Source organism: Taudactylus pleione, unplaced genomic scaffold (assembly GCF_031769625.1).
Source record: "Taudactylus pleione unplaced genomic scaffold, aTauple2 ptg000034l, whole genome shotgun sequence".
Lineage (NCBI taxonomy): Eukaryota > Metazoa > Chordata > Amphibia > Anura > Myobatrachidae > Taudactylus > Taudactylus pleione.
The window spans coordinates 4,352,338-4,369,705 of NW_028284436.1; the positions used below are offsets into that span (position 1 = coordinate 4,352,338).

Genomic DNA, 17,368 nt, shown 5'->3' on the forward strand with positions numbered 1-17,368 from the left:
ACATACCAGTAGCTGTATCTACAATCAACAATACAATACAGTACCAGTAGCTGTATCTACAATCAGCAATACATACCAGTAGCTTTATCTACAATCATCAATACATACCAGTACCAGTAGCTGTATCTACAATCAGCAATACATACCAGTACCAGTAGCTGTATCTACAATCAGCAATACATACCAGTAGCTTTATCTACAATCAGCAACACATACCAGTAGCTGTGTCTACAATCATCAATACATACAGTACCAGTAGCTGTATCTACAATCAGCAATACATACCAGTAGCTGTATCTACAATCAACAATACATACCAGTAGCTGTATCTACAATCAGCAATACATACCAGTAGCTGTATCTACAATCAACAATACATACCAGTAGCTGTATCTACAATCAGCAATACATACCAGTAGCTGTATCTACAATCAGCAATACATACCAGTAGCTGTATCTACAATCAACAATACATACCAGTAGCTGTATCTACAATCAGCAATACATACCAGTAGCTTTATCTACAATCAGCAATACATACCAGTAGCTGTATCTACAATCAGCAACACATACCAGTAGCTTTATCTACAATCAGCAATACATACCAGTACCAGTAGCTGTATCTACAATCAGCAATACATACCAGTAGCTGTATCTACAATCAGCAATACATACAGTACCTGTAGCTGTATCTACAATCAGCAATACATACCAGTAGCTGTATCTACAATAATCAATACATACCAGTACCAGTAGCTGGATCTACAATCAGCAATACATACCAGTACCAGTAGCTGTATCTACAATCATCAATACATACCAGTAGCTGTATCTACAATCAGCAATACATACCAGTAGCTGTATCTACAATCATCAATACATACCAGTAGCTGTATCTACAATCAGCAATACATACCAGTAGCTGTATCTACAATCAACAATACAATACAGTACCAGTAGCTGTATCTACAATCAGCAATACATACCAGTAGCTTTATCTACAATCATCAATACATACCAGTACCAGTAGCTGTATCTACAATCAGCAATACATACCAGTACCAGTAGCTGTATCTACAATCAGCAATACATACCAGTAGCTTTATCTACAATCAGCAACACATACCAGTAGCTGTGTCTACAATCATCAATACATACAGTACCAGTAGCTGTATCTACAATCAGCAATACATACCAGTAGCTGTATCTACAATCAACAATACATACCAGTAGCTGTATCTACAATCATCAATACATACCAGTAGCTGTATCTACAATCATCAATACATACAGTACCAGTAGCTGTATCTACAATCAGCAATACATACCAGTAGCTGTATCTACAATCAACAATACATACCAGTAGCTGTATCTACAATCAGCAATACATACCAGTAGCTTTATCTACAATCAGCAATACATACCAGTAGCTGTATCTACAATCAGCAACACATACCAGTAGCTTTATCTACAATCAGCAATACATACCAGTACCAGTAGCTGTATCTACAATCAGCAATACATACCAGTAGCTGTATCTACAATCAGCAATACATACAGTACCTGTAGCTGTATCTACAATCAGCAATACATACCAGTAGCTTTATCTACAATCATCAATACATACCAGTACCAGTAGCTGTATCTACAATCAGCAATACATACCAGTAGCTGTATCTACAATCATCAATACATACCAGTAGCTGTATCTACAATCAGCAATACATACCAGTAGCTGTATCTACAATCATCAATACATACCAGTAGCTGTATCTACAATCAGCAATACATACCAGTAGCTGTATCTACAATCAGCAATACATACCAGTAGCTGTATCTACAATCAGCAATACATACCAGTAGCTGTACCTACAATCAGCAATACATACCAGTAGCTGTACCTACAATCAGCAATACATACCAGTAGCTGTATCTACAATCAGCAATACATACCAGTAGCTGTATCTACAATCAGCAATACATACCAGTAGCTGTATCTACAATCAGCAATACATACCAGTAGCTGTATCTACAATCAGCAATACATACCAGTAGCTGTATCTACAATCAGCAATACATACCAGTAGCTGTATCTACAATCAGCAATACATACCAGTAGCTGTATCTACAATCAGCAATACATACCAGTAGCTGTATCTACAATCAGCAATACATACCAGTAGCTGTATCTACAATCAGCAATACATACCAGTGTCTGTATCTACAATCAGCAATACATACCAGTAGCTCTATCTACAATCAGCAATACATACCAGTAGCTGTATCTATAATCAGCAATACATACCTGTGTCTGTATCTACAATCAGCAATACATACCAGTAGCTGTATCTACAATCAGCAATACATACCAGTAGCTGTATCTACAATCAGCAACACATACCAGTAGCTGTATCTACAATCAGCAATACATACCAGTAGCTGTATCTACAATCAGCAACACATACCAGTAGCTGTATCTACAATCAGCAATACATACCAGTAGCTGTATCTACAATCAGCAACACATACCAGTAGCTGTATCTACAATCAGCAATACATACCAGTAGCTGTATCTACAATCAGCAATACAATACAGTACCAGTAGCTCTACCTACAATCAGCAATACATACCAGTAGCTGTATCTACAATCAGCAATACATACCAGTAGCTGTATCTACAATCAGCAATACATACAGTACCAGTAGCTGTATCTACAATCATCAATACATACCAGTAGCTGTATCTACAATCAGCAACACATACCAGTAGCTGTATCTACAATCAGCAATACATACCAGTAGCTGTACCTACAATCAGCAACACATACCAGTAGCTGTATCTACAATCAGCAATACATACCAGTAGCTGTACCTACAATCAGCAACACATACCAGTAGCTGTATCTACAATCAGCAATACATACCAGTAGCTGTATCTACAATCAGCAACACATACCAGTAGCTGTATCTACAATCAGCAACACATACCAGTAGCTGTATCTACAATCAGCAATACATACCAGTAGCTGTATCTACAATCAGCAATACATACAGTACCAGTAGCTGTATCTACAATCATCAATACATACCAGTAGCTGTATCTACAATCAGCAACACATACCAGTAGCTGTATCTACAATCAGCAACACATACCAGTAGCTGTATCTACAATCAGCAATACATACCAGTAGCTGTATCTACAATCAGCAATACATACCAGTAGCTGTATCTACAATCAGCAGTACATACCAGTAGCTGTATCTACAATCAGCAATACATACCAGTAGCTGTATCTACAATCAGCAATACATACCAGTAGCTGTATCTACAATCAGCAATACATACCAGTAGCTGTATCTACAATCAGCAACACATACCAGTAGCTGTATCTACAATCAGCAATACATACCAGTAGCTCTACCTACAATCAGCAATACATACCAGTAGCTGTACCTACAATCAGCAACACATACCAGTAGCTGTATCTACAATCAGCAATACATACCAGTAGCTGTATCTACAATCAGCAATACATACCAGTAGCTGTACCTACAATCAGCAACACATACCAGTAGCTGTATCTACAATCAGCAACACATACCAGTAGCTGTATCTACAATCAGCAACACATACCAGTAGCTGTATCTACAATCAGCAACACATACCAGTAGCTGTATCTACAATCAGCAATACATACCAGTAGCTGTATCTACAATCAGCAATACATACCAGTAGCTGTATCTACAATCAGCAATACATACCAGTAGCTGTATCTACAATCAGCAGTACATACTAGTGGCCTTATCGGCAATACATACATACATATACCAGTGTCTGTATCTACAATCAGCAGTATAGTACATACCAGTGTCTGTATCTACAATAAGGAATACATACCAGTGTCTGTATCTACAATCAGCAGTATAGTACATACCAGTGTCTGTATCTACAATCAGCAGTATATACCAGTAGCTGTATCTGCAATCAGCAGTACATACCAGTGGCTGTATCTGCAATCAGCAGTACATACCAGTGGCTGTATCTGCAATCAGCAGTACATACCAGTGGCTGTATCTACAATAAGGAATACATACCAGTGGATGTATCTACAATAAGGAATACATACCGGTGGCTGCTTGCAGTTTTTTTTAGTTTTGTTTAATAACTCAAAAGAAAGCAAATAACACTGATCATTGTGTAGGTTACAAGTGAAGTTGGCTCCTCAGTAAGGTCGCAACCCGAAAATAGCGGAAGATGCAACGGCCTAACCACACTGCACTCTTTCACCTTAACGCTTTTCTAAACTGCTAGAAATAAGTTTCAGTTCATTCCTGTTCTGAAAAGGTCAAATTTATGATAGTATGTAACACATTAAATTAATCAACTACATAATTCTGCTGAAAGGTTGTAAACGATAGTAGATAATATGTAATTATGGGAAGAGATAATGATAGTAATTTTAATTAAAGCTAGATCCTGTTTTCTGTTCTTCAATTATGTTAATTTTCTGGCAACTGAAATGCAGGGGGAGAAAAATCACAAGAGAATAAAACAATGATGTCAGTCTGTATTAAAATAACTCCTACGTCTCTCCTCAATGCGATCTTCTCTGTGTGTGTAAACTGTGATCGACACAGAAGGTCATTTCTACCACAGCTGGTCCTCTCTATATTACTACACCGAGCTGGTTGTGTAAGTGACGATTTGCCACTGTGGTTTTGCTGATGGAATAATGCTTATATGTATCATGTAGCCATCATTGGCTGCCCTGGTTATTCCTGATCCAAAATAGATCTGGATAACGGCTAGCCTTGAGCTGGGTACAAATTTAACAATGTGTGTACCCAGAAATGTGACGCCTTGACGGGCTGACATATCGGGCAGCCAGTACACATTACACGATCCGACGTCCGACATGTCGGACACCGGCTCCATTCACCTGCCCGGCGTTGTTCATCACATTGACAGATTGACCAGCGTGTACTGTAGATTTGTCGATGCGATGAACGTACCCACGGTAGCATGCATGGGCCGACGTAGTGGGTACACACTTGCCGATGTAGACGATATGTCGTCCCGATCCGGCGGATCGGGCGACATATTGTCTAATGTGTACCCAGCTTTACTCTCATAATATAGCTAAAAGGACATGCAAACAGAGCATACTGTACTTAAGGAGCCACTTCTAACTTTACTATCTATGGAAAAAATGTTAGCGGGGCTTGGTCGTAGATAATGACGTGAGGATGTACCTCAGAGCTTCCTGTTCCCATGCTGTTACTCGTCACACTGGGCTCCGGGGAACAACGTGGGTGCCTAAAATGGTAAATTAACATTTTTATAGTCCTTTGCGGATGCCTTAGGCAAAGTTGCCAACTGTCCCTAATATTTCGGGGACATTACTAAGTCTTTCAAATTTGTCCCTGGGAAGTCCCCATTTTCCAGCACAGAGTAAAATTGTCTGTATACTACACTGGGATTACTTACAAGAAGTCTAGTAGAATGTCAAATTCTGTTTTGTAGGTTTATTGGTCCTTTCATGCAATGTGAATCTCTTATCGTTTCTTATGAAAAGATCGTATTTACCTTTTGGTCTCTTTATTGCAGTTTGAGAATGAGATAATCACCAAGTTGGATCATGAAGTGGAAGGAGGAAGAGGGGACGAGCAGTACAAAGTGTTGTTTGAGAAAATGTAAGTGTTGATTAACCGTTAAGATTTATACCCGAGTATGTGCACATGAGACAATAACATGCAAGCTGCGAATTCTACAGTTTGGTTTTAATTAAAACGTGCTAATGAGCCGCTGGGATTATAATAGCACTCAAGTCAGAAATAGGTTGGTGACAGAGGTCTTGTTTTTTTTAGACTCTTGGAGCACTGTAGAAAGCACAAATACCTGGCGAAGACCGGCGAGACCTTCGTCACACTGGTCGTCCGACTGATGGAGAGATTGCTCGACTACAGGACAATAATGCATGATGAAAACAAAGAGAACCGCATGAGCTGCACGGTCAATGTCTTGGTCAGTACAAAATTTAATTTTAGAACCTGCGCTGGTACTCGGGGGTCTCTCCCAAATCCCCTGTCTTGCAATATGGAGTGGATTTGATTTTCGAGTACCTGCCCTTGATCTGTTTGTACGTGGTGATTGTTAAGTATAAATACCCCTAATTGTTTAAGGGGCCTATTCATTAAACCTAAAAATTCTCTGGAGATAATTAGCTTTAGAACTCGCATGGAGTTCTAGCTAATTATAGGTGGAATTCATCATTCCACCTCTCCATAAGTATCTATTCCGAAAAGCTGTCATTTTTGCGATGACAGCTTTTCGGGAAATAGATACTTTTCCCTGCCTACACTACCTTATCGCATCTGGAAACAGTGCTGCGCATGCGCTGTTACATCTGTAAAACCAGCGCATGCGCAGCACTGACTACAGATGCGTTAAGTTTGTTTTCTGTGTCAACTACATTTCCCAGCATACCCTTGACTTTCGGTTCCTCTCCACTACACGCGGCTTACCACTTTCAGGATCACTGAGCATCCGCACGAAGGGTGTAACAAGGCACGCACCGTGACCAACACCATCCAGACCAGTCTCCTCCAGTGCGAGTAGAGCCACTAAACGGCGGCGGTGGACGGCGGAGGGCCACATGACCTCACGGGAGCGTGGGACTCTGCTGTCCCGCCGCTGTTGGTGTTCTAGGCAGTCCAAAGAAGGGGACTTGTCCATCCATCTGAGCCACATAGCAGAGAGGAAGACGAGAATCGGGACCACAGGGTAAGTTGTCGGACCGGAGGGCACGGGACACCGCCCCTCCAGAGCGCAACACCTGCAACTTATTATCAACAGATCGTGTATGATTTTTACTTTTTCTCCGGTTAGAAGCAAGTGGATTATATTTGATTTATTATTTCCTCCCTTTACACATAGGGGACAATACTCACACCCCGGTCTGTCCCAAAACACCTCCAATCAGGAAACTGAACGGTAACTATCCCCCTATTCATCTGCACACCCTTTTCCCCCAACCTACCCCCGCACCCCCTCTTTGTTTCCTTTGCCCGATTGCACCTACATTAGGGATAAGGGAGCATTGTGACTGTCCTGAGAACCTAATCATTTCTTCTGCTGCACCTACACAACCTGATAATATTTGATATTATAATACACATAGATTTTTTTTGAACAATCACTTTGCTGCCAGCTTTACTTTCTTAAACAATTAGGGGTATTTATACTTAACAATCACCACGTACAAACAGGTCAAGCGCAGGTACTCGAAAATCAAATCCACTCCATAATGTCTTATTCAGTGTCTAATCTATAAATCTGAATATTTCAGCAATCCCATACTGGCAATTTCCCGTTCTAGTGTTCACTCATCATTATACTGTGATCTCCAGGATTTAGCATTTGTTTGTTTTTTTCAAAACTAGAGGTCCTTCCTTCATTCTGAGCAGATCCCCCTAAAGTTGGGAGTTGCTTCCTGTTGGTGATTTGAGAGTGCGTGCTTGCTGGCCGATGGCGCTGATTGAAAACAACCTCCATACAACCCGCTGTAATGCCCATGTGTGCAATAGTTTTAATGCGGGGTCCATCTATGGTTCTATTGTGGGGTTCAACTTCTATGGTTCTATGGTAGGGTCCCCTTCTATTTATATTATAGTATAGAACAGAGGATCCCAAAAAATTTTAATCACGGCGCCCTAGAGTACCAGCATTGTTTTCATGGTTCCCCTAAATTTAAGTTTGTTATTGAGAAATTCACAAAAAAAATCTTGTAAAATAGTAAAGTGAAGTAAATTGTGCTGACCTGTCATCCTTAGGCTCAGTTATGTGGTGGTCGACAGGTTTGTTCTTCTGTTTGTACATATTTACATTACATTGACCATAAATAATTTGATTTGGTGCTGGACCACCAACCTGAGGCACCCCTGCAAGTCTCCCAAGGCACCTCAGGGTGCCACGGCACACAGTTTGGGAACCACTGGTATAGACTATTGGTAGCAAGGAGTTTGGTATGAGATGCTGGCACCTGGGATCATGCATACCAACGGGTTAGGATACCTACTCCCGTAGGATTAGTATTTCAACCCTACCCCTAAACCTAACCTTTTCCCCCCTAGTGCCTAAACCTAACCCTCCCCTCCTAGTTCCTAAGCCGCCCCCCCTAGTGCCTAACTCTAACCATCCCTCTAGTGCCTAACCCCCCCCCTCCGCCTAGTGCCTAACTCTAACCATCCCACTAGTGCCTTACCCCCCCCCCCCTCCACCTAGTGCCTAACTCTAACCATCCCTCTAGTGCCTAACCGTCCCCCTAACCTCACTACTTAACTTCAGGATGCCGTCGCCGGGATTCTGACTGGTGTCGGGATTCCGGCGCAGACATCCCTTCAGCCGCTATTTCAACTACATCCCGTAGCAAGGACTGAGGAAATTAACTTGGATACACTAATCTTAACAGAATTAGTCTGGAGTAGAGAATATTTTTGCAAAAACAAACAAAAAAAAAAAAGGAAACACAGAGACCCCATCGTAAATGACAAAGGGGCCCAGATTTGGAACCTGACCCTTAAGGTGCCCACAGACAAAGCGATGTGCTCACGATCAGCCGTTGTGTACGATTTCCCTTGAAACTGTCCCCGGCAGCTCTGCACACGATCTGCACACGATTTGGTGCCCAATCTTCATACGATCTCTCCTGCATCCAGACTTTCACCGTGCATCGCCTCCTAGATTGTCAGATCTGCCCTACTGCACGGCAGATCTGACGATGCGATGTGCGATCAGTGTGGACGCGCATCGTGATCGTGAGTGGGGACTCACAATTTACTCAGGATTTGGCCATATTTTACACGATCTGTCGTTCCAATGTGTCGGAATCGGCCATATCAGGTAAAATATCGCTGTGTGTGTGGCCAGCTTTAGACAAAGGCATCCTGTTCTAGTTTCATATGACGAGGCTTTTCCTTATTTGCACATTCTTATATGTCTGAATTTCTTTGTTTACTGATATAAGTGTACAGGAAATCAAACAATACATATACTTAGATTCACAACAACGCAGGAAGAACTAAATAGCTTTCAGCCAATCTGGTCTTCAACCCCATCCCCAGGGTCTAAATATAGAGAATGGTTCCATATAAGATTTAAGTCCTGATGAGACTGTGGGCCTGGGTCATGATTCACCTGCTTATATATTGCCATACATTAGGGAAATTCAACATGTGTCTCTCCAGCTGCTGTGGAACTATACATGCCAGCATGCCTTGCCACATGCCCTAATAGCATGCTGGGATGTGTAACTCCACAGCAGATGTAGGGGTGTATGCTGAATACCCCTGCCGTACATGTATTTGATGATGTGATTTTGTATTAGTTTTGGTCTTTATTGGAATCTTAAGTTGGATGTTTGGGGGGTCACTCCGCGCGCTCTAATTATTATGTCATTTGTGATTGGTCGTGTCAGAGAATCGTCCCTTTGACCATACGGCCATTGAGCGAAGATAAGAATATAGTATTGCCCTAACGGCATCAGGCTAGCGGACTCACACGGAGCTGTCTTTTCTCCAAGTGATTTGTGTTCCATGTTCAGAGGTCAGGGGCAGAAAACGTTATCTAGCAGTAACATCATATGAGGAATAGTTTCTCCAGACTTCACAATACTTTCATGTGTAGTGGAAGAACCTCCAGGCAAGCGCTATGACTCATAGTTTTCTGAACTTCTATTAAAACTGACCATGAATATTCATGTGCAATTTTTTTGTATTTTTAAACTGCGTTACTACCACAGGACACAGAAAACATTATATAATAATGTGCCTTTTTTTGTCTCTGCAGAACTTCTACAAAGAAATTGAGAGAGAAGAAATGTATATTCGGTTTGTAAACCTCCATAAATGAAAAAATATGTCACCCACAGTTCCTGCAAAAATATCTGTATATTCAGCTTTATGTAACATCAGTAGTTAGTATATGTTTGCTTCAGGAGAAAAAAAAAAGTTAATCCATGTAGTCAAACTATAATTATTTCTAAGAAAAAAAAATAAAAAAAGAGGGGACATTTATGAAATCTTGTCTTCTGGTAACTAGCAGCCAATCAGATGTTTGCTTTCATTTTCAAAACTTCAGAAGAAAAATTACAGAATCTGATTGGTTGGTAGGGGCAATACATTTTTCATAAATTGTAACCATTATATTTTTCTATCTCTGCCTGTTAACTGTTAAATCAATGACATTGCTAGACCCAGGTTAAAGAGTGAAGTATTATAATTTTATAAGGCCTTAATTTGTGTATGTTCAGAAGGCTTTCAATCTATTTAAAAGCATTTTACTTATTCATATTCATAGTAGAGGGAGCCATATTATGGCCTCAATCTGTACAGATGTGTCCACATACATCTATCCTCCATGCTTTACAAGTCACGTTATACATAACACGTGAGCGCCATGCGAATCTGTAGCGCCAAGCATCTTTTCGCGGGACTTTTTACCTTAAAATTGCGTATTAATCACAAAGCGATGTGGAAAGGATGCACAAGCAGGTTCTGCTGATTAAGATGATATGCGGCATGCCTATATTCTGTAGCTGTATCTGCATGCGAAATGCTATGTTAGTGTCAGCGGCTGTAACACTGTAACATAGCATAAACAAGCAGTTGCACACAGAATATAGGCATGCCGCATATCATTTTAATCAGCATAAGTTGCTTGTGCATCGAAACGACGCTCTGTGCTACCAAGTCGCACCTCAGCATGGCGCAACTAGAAAGGCTGTTTAACGTGCAAGGAGGCTAGATGTACTGTATGTCGACACATATGTATTTACAAGAATGCAGCTGATCCAATCCACTAGCATCTAGTGACATCACTGAGGCACTTCATACCTTATGTTCACATACCTTGCTATGTTGCAGAGTAAGGAATCAGGACATCAGTCATAGTCATGTCACAATATGGGCATAACCACAGCATCACAACACTAGTCTGTGCCTTACCCTCTCACTTCCAAGCACCCATTCATTGCCGTTCACAACCAATTGCGATGTGTGGAGCAGTGGTCAATGGGGAGATTCCTCCTAACTCGCCAACCCACAGGACAGACTTGTCCCAATCAGGAAGGCGGTATGTACTGTAGCTTTCAATTTGGGAATGTTCCATCTAAATTGGGAGACTTGGAAGACCTTGACCCTACCCTTTTCTTGAGCTCTCTAGAGCGGTGTTTCCCAACCTTCGTCCACAAGGCACAATAACAGGAAGGTCTTAAGAATAGCCGCACTTGAGCACAGGTGGCTTAATTAGTATCTCAATTATTTTGATTTAACCTTCTGTGCTCAAGCATGGATATCCTTAAAACCTGAAAAAAGAAACAGTCCGCTGCGCTTAATTGTTACTTATTACTGTAAAATACAATATATATGCATTCAAATTCCACACTTGAAGCTTCTCCATTGAAAATGATGACCTTGATGAACTTGTACATTCCTTCAGTATCACCTCTACACAGATGGCACGCAAATCTATCTGACCTATCTCTTTCTTTCCTATCCAGCGTGTTCCCCTGTCTCTCTTCCATCTCTACCTGGATGTCCCAAAAATACCTCAAACTTAATATGTCCAATTCTGAGCTCATTAACTTACCCCTTACTAATGTCACTACCTCTCCCCACATCTGCCTCACAGTTGGCAATATCACACTTTCTCTCCTGTTCTTCACACTGGTTTAATTGGTGTAGTGATAGAACCTGACACAGCTATACACCTCACATTCAGTCCTTCTCACAGTCCTGTGTCCTCCTCCTTTGCAACATTATAAAAATTTACTCATTAGCACCTACCTCTCCCATCTATAATCCATCCTGATTGCAGCAGCTAGACAAATCTTCCTCTCCTTCTGTTCCTCATCCTCTGCACCACTCTGTTTATCCCTGCACTTTCCTCCCCAAGGCGTCACTAATTCCTAACCTTCACACATCTTTGACATGCTATAAACCCCACTCAACTCTTCTTCTGACCTCTACCTCTTCTCCCCTCCCTTCTCCTCATGTAACCTCCTCTAACTTCCTTTGACAGGACTTCTTCAATTCTGCTCCTCACCAATGGAACTCCTTGCCTTGCCCTACCAGATTCTCCCCCAGTGTAAAACAAAAACTGCCTCAAAATACACCTCTTCATGCTTGCCGACCCTACTTCCTCATAGACCATCATGTCCACTCCCTCAACCGCCCACATGCATTTGTGTCCATTTGCTTGTACTTTCTCTCATTACCTCCTCCCTCTACTAGGTCATACCTGTACCCTCTTTATCTACCTCTTATGTCCCTTGTTATGCCTTACGCTGAATGTCCTTGCTTTTTAGATATTTGTACAAACTGTGTGACCTCCACAAGGAATGTGATAACTACACGGAGGCTGCGTATACACTACTCCTGCATGCCAAACTTCTAAAGGTACTGTAACTATTTATAAACAATTTCTAAATCATAAACCCATGTTTTTATTCTTTCTCAAGTTTACCCATGAACTGCATTTGTTAATAATTTCTCCAAGCTTTAGATGATTTGTCATAATTTCATGTAAATCTCATACTAAAGATTGGTTGCTATGGGCAACACCTCCACTTCTATAAGCCAGAACTTTAGTAAATATACTCCCTTCAGAGAGGATTACCAGACCTCTCACAAAGTACTGAAATAAGCACAAATAGGCGGCGCTAGACACAACAGGTCATCCACAAATGCGTCGATAATTTCAAATGATTTATTACAACCATATATAGCACAATAGCTGATGCATTCAAAATCTAAAACCTTGAATAACTCCAGGGAGTAAATTACAGCAATAGCAATAATAAATACATATATTTTAGATACTCAACAAAAATACAGAGCAAAAATACAGCAAAAAAATATAAAAAAATTGTACTAGCCGATGGCAATTTATTGGTTGAGTAGTTCCAGAACTGGCAGAAGAAGGGTACATTCAAGTGTTATAGCGATCCCTTCTGAATAGATTATATTGTGATCAGAGTTACTGCTCACCGCCATTCGCATACTCACATATAAGGCTGTGAAGTGATAATGTTAGCTGGACTCCTGACTGTAACCGCCTTTAGACAGGTGTGGTGATATCCTCTGTTGGTGAATTCTCCCAATGATGGATAGTGGAATAGAGCACTGTAGATGTGGTCAGGCTGCGGGCTGTGATCAGGCTTACCCAGGCACTGGGGTGGGATATGAAGATTGTGTGCTGTTCCTAAAGGACCAGGTAAACAATCGGTAACACTTCCAAAGGTTCCAAATTAAGTTAGTGAGCTCCGTATCCTCAATGCGGCTCTCCACACCCGGGCAGCTTTCTTAGGCCACTCTTGTTTGACCTTCTTATTGGTGTTCATGCCATGCTCTCATCCTGTATTCTTGCAGCCTAGCAAATGCACTTTAACATACACACATCTGTTTCAACAATGCTAGTAGCATTCATTTATTCTCAGTGTAGTATAATGGACACCTAGAGGAACACAGATTAAGATGCACTACTACCGTAAAAGATTTTACTAAGTTTGCCACCCCCGAGCTGCAGCCTCTGGGGCTTTTCCGTGAAGCCATTGTTCACAGGGGGCTCCTGCACTCCATTGCTCTCACAGTGCAGATTGTGATTGGCTCTCCCGTTCCCACACCCTCTCCGCTGCCATTTAAAGTTGGATAGCTTCATTTACCGGTTCTGTACTATTCGGGAAAGACTTCTGCATGGAACAGCTCCTGGGTCTTCAGCCAAGGGGACTAGTGAATATTTAATTTAGTCAATTCTTTACCTAGGGGGTGAGTTATAAGCATGCTTGCCTACTTTTGAAAAAGCATTTCAGGGAGATGGTGAAAGCAGCACCTATGAGCACGGCGGTAAAGTGGGTGTGTACTGCTACATCTGAGAGGCGTGCCATAAAACTGACTTGCGTCCAAATGTAAATGAGCCCCAAAGCAGTCAGTAAGATCTATTTGTTGATGAAAACACACTGATACTTCTCAGAAAATGCATTTAGCCATAGGGATCATTGTGCCCTATAACCAATGTAGGAAAATGATACTAATGGTCCTATTTGAATGTATGCATCTCAGTTTTTATATATATATATATCAGCTTAATAATGGGGTAAGGTGAAATGAGGGAGATTGCTAGACTCTTCAGGGAGACAGGGAGATTGTTACTATTTCAGGGAGTCTCCCTGACAATGAGGGAGAGTTGGCAAGTATGGCTATAAATACATATTAGTCTGTGATGCAGTAATGTTTCCAGAACACATTTTGAATAGTTAAAAGCAGCGATAAAGTACAAGGTTTTATCTACACATTCCGCTCTTGCATATGTGCCCTTGCTATAGGCCGGAACGTTAAACTGCTCTACTTCTAGTTTGTCATAATTGTTACAGCTCTTCCCATAAAGTCCATTTTGTTCACAGTTGCTTCCGAAAATTTTCATCACTCGTAAAACTCTTCAGCATAGTTGTAAAATGTCTCCCGAGTGTATATCATTTTTAGGACTATTTCTATAAGTGTTTTTCTCTTTTTTTTTTTTTTTTGTACAAAATAGTTGGCTATAAATTGTAAAGTGCACGCAAGGGCTGTTGCCCATTGCCAGAAAATCCCCAAGTTAGAGTTAGCCTATAATTGTTCCTCAGTGAAATAATTCGCTAGAAAATAGAAATATATTTCTCATTCGGTGACTTCCGCTATAATTTATCCACCTGGTTAGTAATAAGTGTGATCAGGCGATCTTTGTAATGTGTACTTGTTATGTAATACCACTGAACGTGTACCTAATACCCCAAACGTAAATAGATAGACCTGCTTATTTCATCATAGGTAAAACAAACTGGAACCCTGGTATTTATACTTTATCTGGAGGGCCGCAGACTTTTTAAAATCTCATTAGACCTCCTGCAAGCAATGATGTTAGGCAGTTTTAGGTGTATTGCGTAATAAGAAAATGTTTCCTATCATTGATTATGTCAGTACAATGACACAATATAACTGTTTAAAATGGTCTAACTGGGACCTGTAGTTCAACAAATGGAAAGCCGTAAGTTTCCTCAGCTAATTTTGTACCTACGGGCAGATCTAATCGTTCTATCTAATTGCAAAAAAAAAAAAAAAATCTGTTGCCAGTTTGGTCAGATCAAGGGATGGTCATGTCTAATTAATTATAAGATCTCAGCGGGGTCCATGCAGTACTTTCGGCTGATTCTGAGTAGGGTGCACCTGCAGCTGCTGTTTCATACTCCCCTGCAGCCTGCTCAGCACCTTATGCTAATGCCAGTGTCCGTCCGTATAAGCAAATTATCTGTCCGTCTTCATGTGGAAGACTGGTAACCACCCACTATTTTCATTCTGCACCTACAGCCACCACCATTGATAACAGGACTTGCACCAAGCTCCATGCTGGATGCAAAACATCTGCCTGAAGTAGGCGTTCCATCTCTGACCGCACGCTGTGAACGAGCTTGGAAGTAGGCCTACAGATGTGTCCTCTTATACCTACTCTAAATACGCGCTTGCACCAAGCATCTTTTTTCACAATCGAATTTGACAAACTGCTCCATGAAACTGCACTTATTCATTGACATGCAATACTTGTATATCTGTCTGAGTCTGTATACGAAGCACAATGGAAAAGCCCTGGCCGCTGCATCATAGGACTTCGTACACAGATTCAGAGGGGTGGGTGGGTGGTGCGGCATAGGGGTTGGTGCGGAGGGCGTTATTGTGTCATCATGGCCACGCTCCCACTATATACAATATTGGCATGGTAAGGCTGTGTGTGTGGCTATGTTGACGCAATTGAGCGCAAATCGCGTAATTGGCCACCCTTTACTTGAGAAGTGGGTCGTGCCGGGCAGATGCGGGTCAGCCTACAGGGTGCTTGAAAGCTATTCCGGGCGGACGGTAGCAGCACACAAGATTCGGGAGGCTAACACCCATTCCGAGAGGGCAGGTAGGTATGATCTAATCAGTTAAGTGTTTTCTGGCACTAGATATGTTGGGTAATTACAAAGAACAAATGTTCTTACCAATGCCAGGCATCAACATGAACGTAGCAATGAATAACATGAACATCCTCTAATAACCCTTTTGTTTATATCTCCCACCCTCTGTACTCTACTGGCCTCTTATCCCCCCCACCAGTGGTCAGAGGAAGCTTGTGCTGCACATCTTACACAGCGGGATGGTTACCAGGCCTCCACGCAAGGACAATTAAAGGATCAGCTGTACCAAGAGATCATTAATTTTTTTGACAAAGGCAAGGTAATTAGCAAATACGCCTCTTACAAATTTCTACGGTCTTCATCTTTTTCCTCTCGGCATTTGAAATCTGTACTAGCCAACATGTTGTTACAGTTTTACTATGTTTTTTTAATATTGCCCGCATAATATGTTACTAATAAAATATGCAACGCTAGATTTTCATGTGAAAGAGGGTAAATGGTGCGATTATTTTTTTTTTTTCCCTTTTGTAATGGTATCCAGATTCCTGTAATCCGTGTAAAACTGTCGGTGTACTCTACAAGAAATGACTGCTGGGTTGACTCAGTGAGTGTGGTAACACTGAAGCTCCCATCTGACTAAAAGCAATTATCATGTATACCGAATAGCTGGGAAGTTGTACAAATGTGACTGGAGTAATCAATTGCCGCGGATTTAAAATGCAAATTGAATCATTGTCCATACCAGCAGAGAAATGCAAATTCATAAGCTAATGAAATCTCTAAAATGTGCCAGTAAAAGTTTAACCGTTCGCTAATAATAAAGTATCTTTCATGAAAAAAATGGGGCTGATGCTTTAGAATTGTAGCCAGTGAGGACAGTCGTGTTCTTGGTCTGAAATAATATTCATGGGTGCATGATACTGCCCATCAAGCAGGGACTTCACTCCTGACAGGAAAATTGTTGATATAATTCATCCCCGCACTTACTGTAAAGTTGCTTCAGAAGGTGTTGAATTATGTAAAAATTAGGTGTCTCTTTATTTTCTTCTCAGTTTATACTTAATTTTGCAATTATTCAATAACTTGGTGACATAGTTTTAACATGGTAATGAGAATTTACTTTAACGTTACAAAAAAAAAAATGAATTATGTATTAATCATTTGCAAGCATGCCATACATTTCTTACAAATCAGGGAAGAATGCAGCGTGAGAAATGAGATTTGGCACTATCAGAAGAAGATAGTCTGTCATTTCACTAAGACATAGTGACTTCACTGAGGTGTGTTGTACAAAGTGCTGGCTATTGGGGCAGGGCACAAAATGGCTTCCTGTGCCATCTCAGTTTGGTGGTGACCTAAATCATATGCTGCATATCCTCTATTAAA

General features: G+C 41.0%; 1 protein-coding gene across 2 annotated transcripts in view; it reads left to right on the plus strand.

Annotated features, from left to right (window-relative positions):
• Positions 1-17,368, plus strand: part of DOCK1 (dedicator of cytokinesis 1) — a 431,183-nt gene that overhangs the window by 338,477 nt on the left and 75,338 nt on the right. For both annotated transcript variants that reach the window (XM_088452203.1, XM_088452204.1), the window contains exons 34-38: positions 5,608-5,693; positions 5,868-6,024; positions 9,847-9,887; positions 12,365-12,455; positions 16,182-16,301. In XM_088452203.1, coding sequence (XP_088308329.1) covers positions 5,608-5,693; positions 5,868-6,024; positions 9,847-9,887; positions 12,365-12,455; positions 16,182-16,301 — 495 coding nt within the window. The remainder of the gene's footprint in view (positions 1-5,607; positions 5,694-5,867; positions 6,025-9,846; positions 9,888-12,364; positions 12,456-16,181; positions 16,302-17,368) is intronic.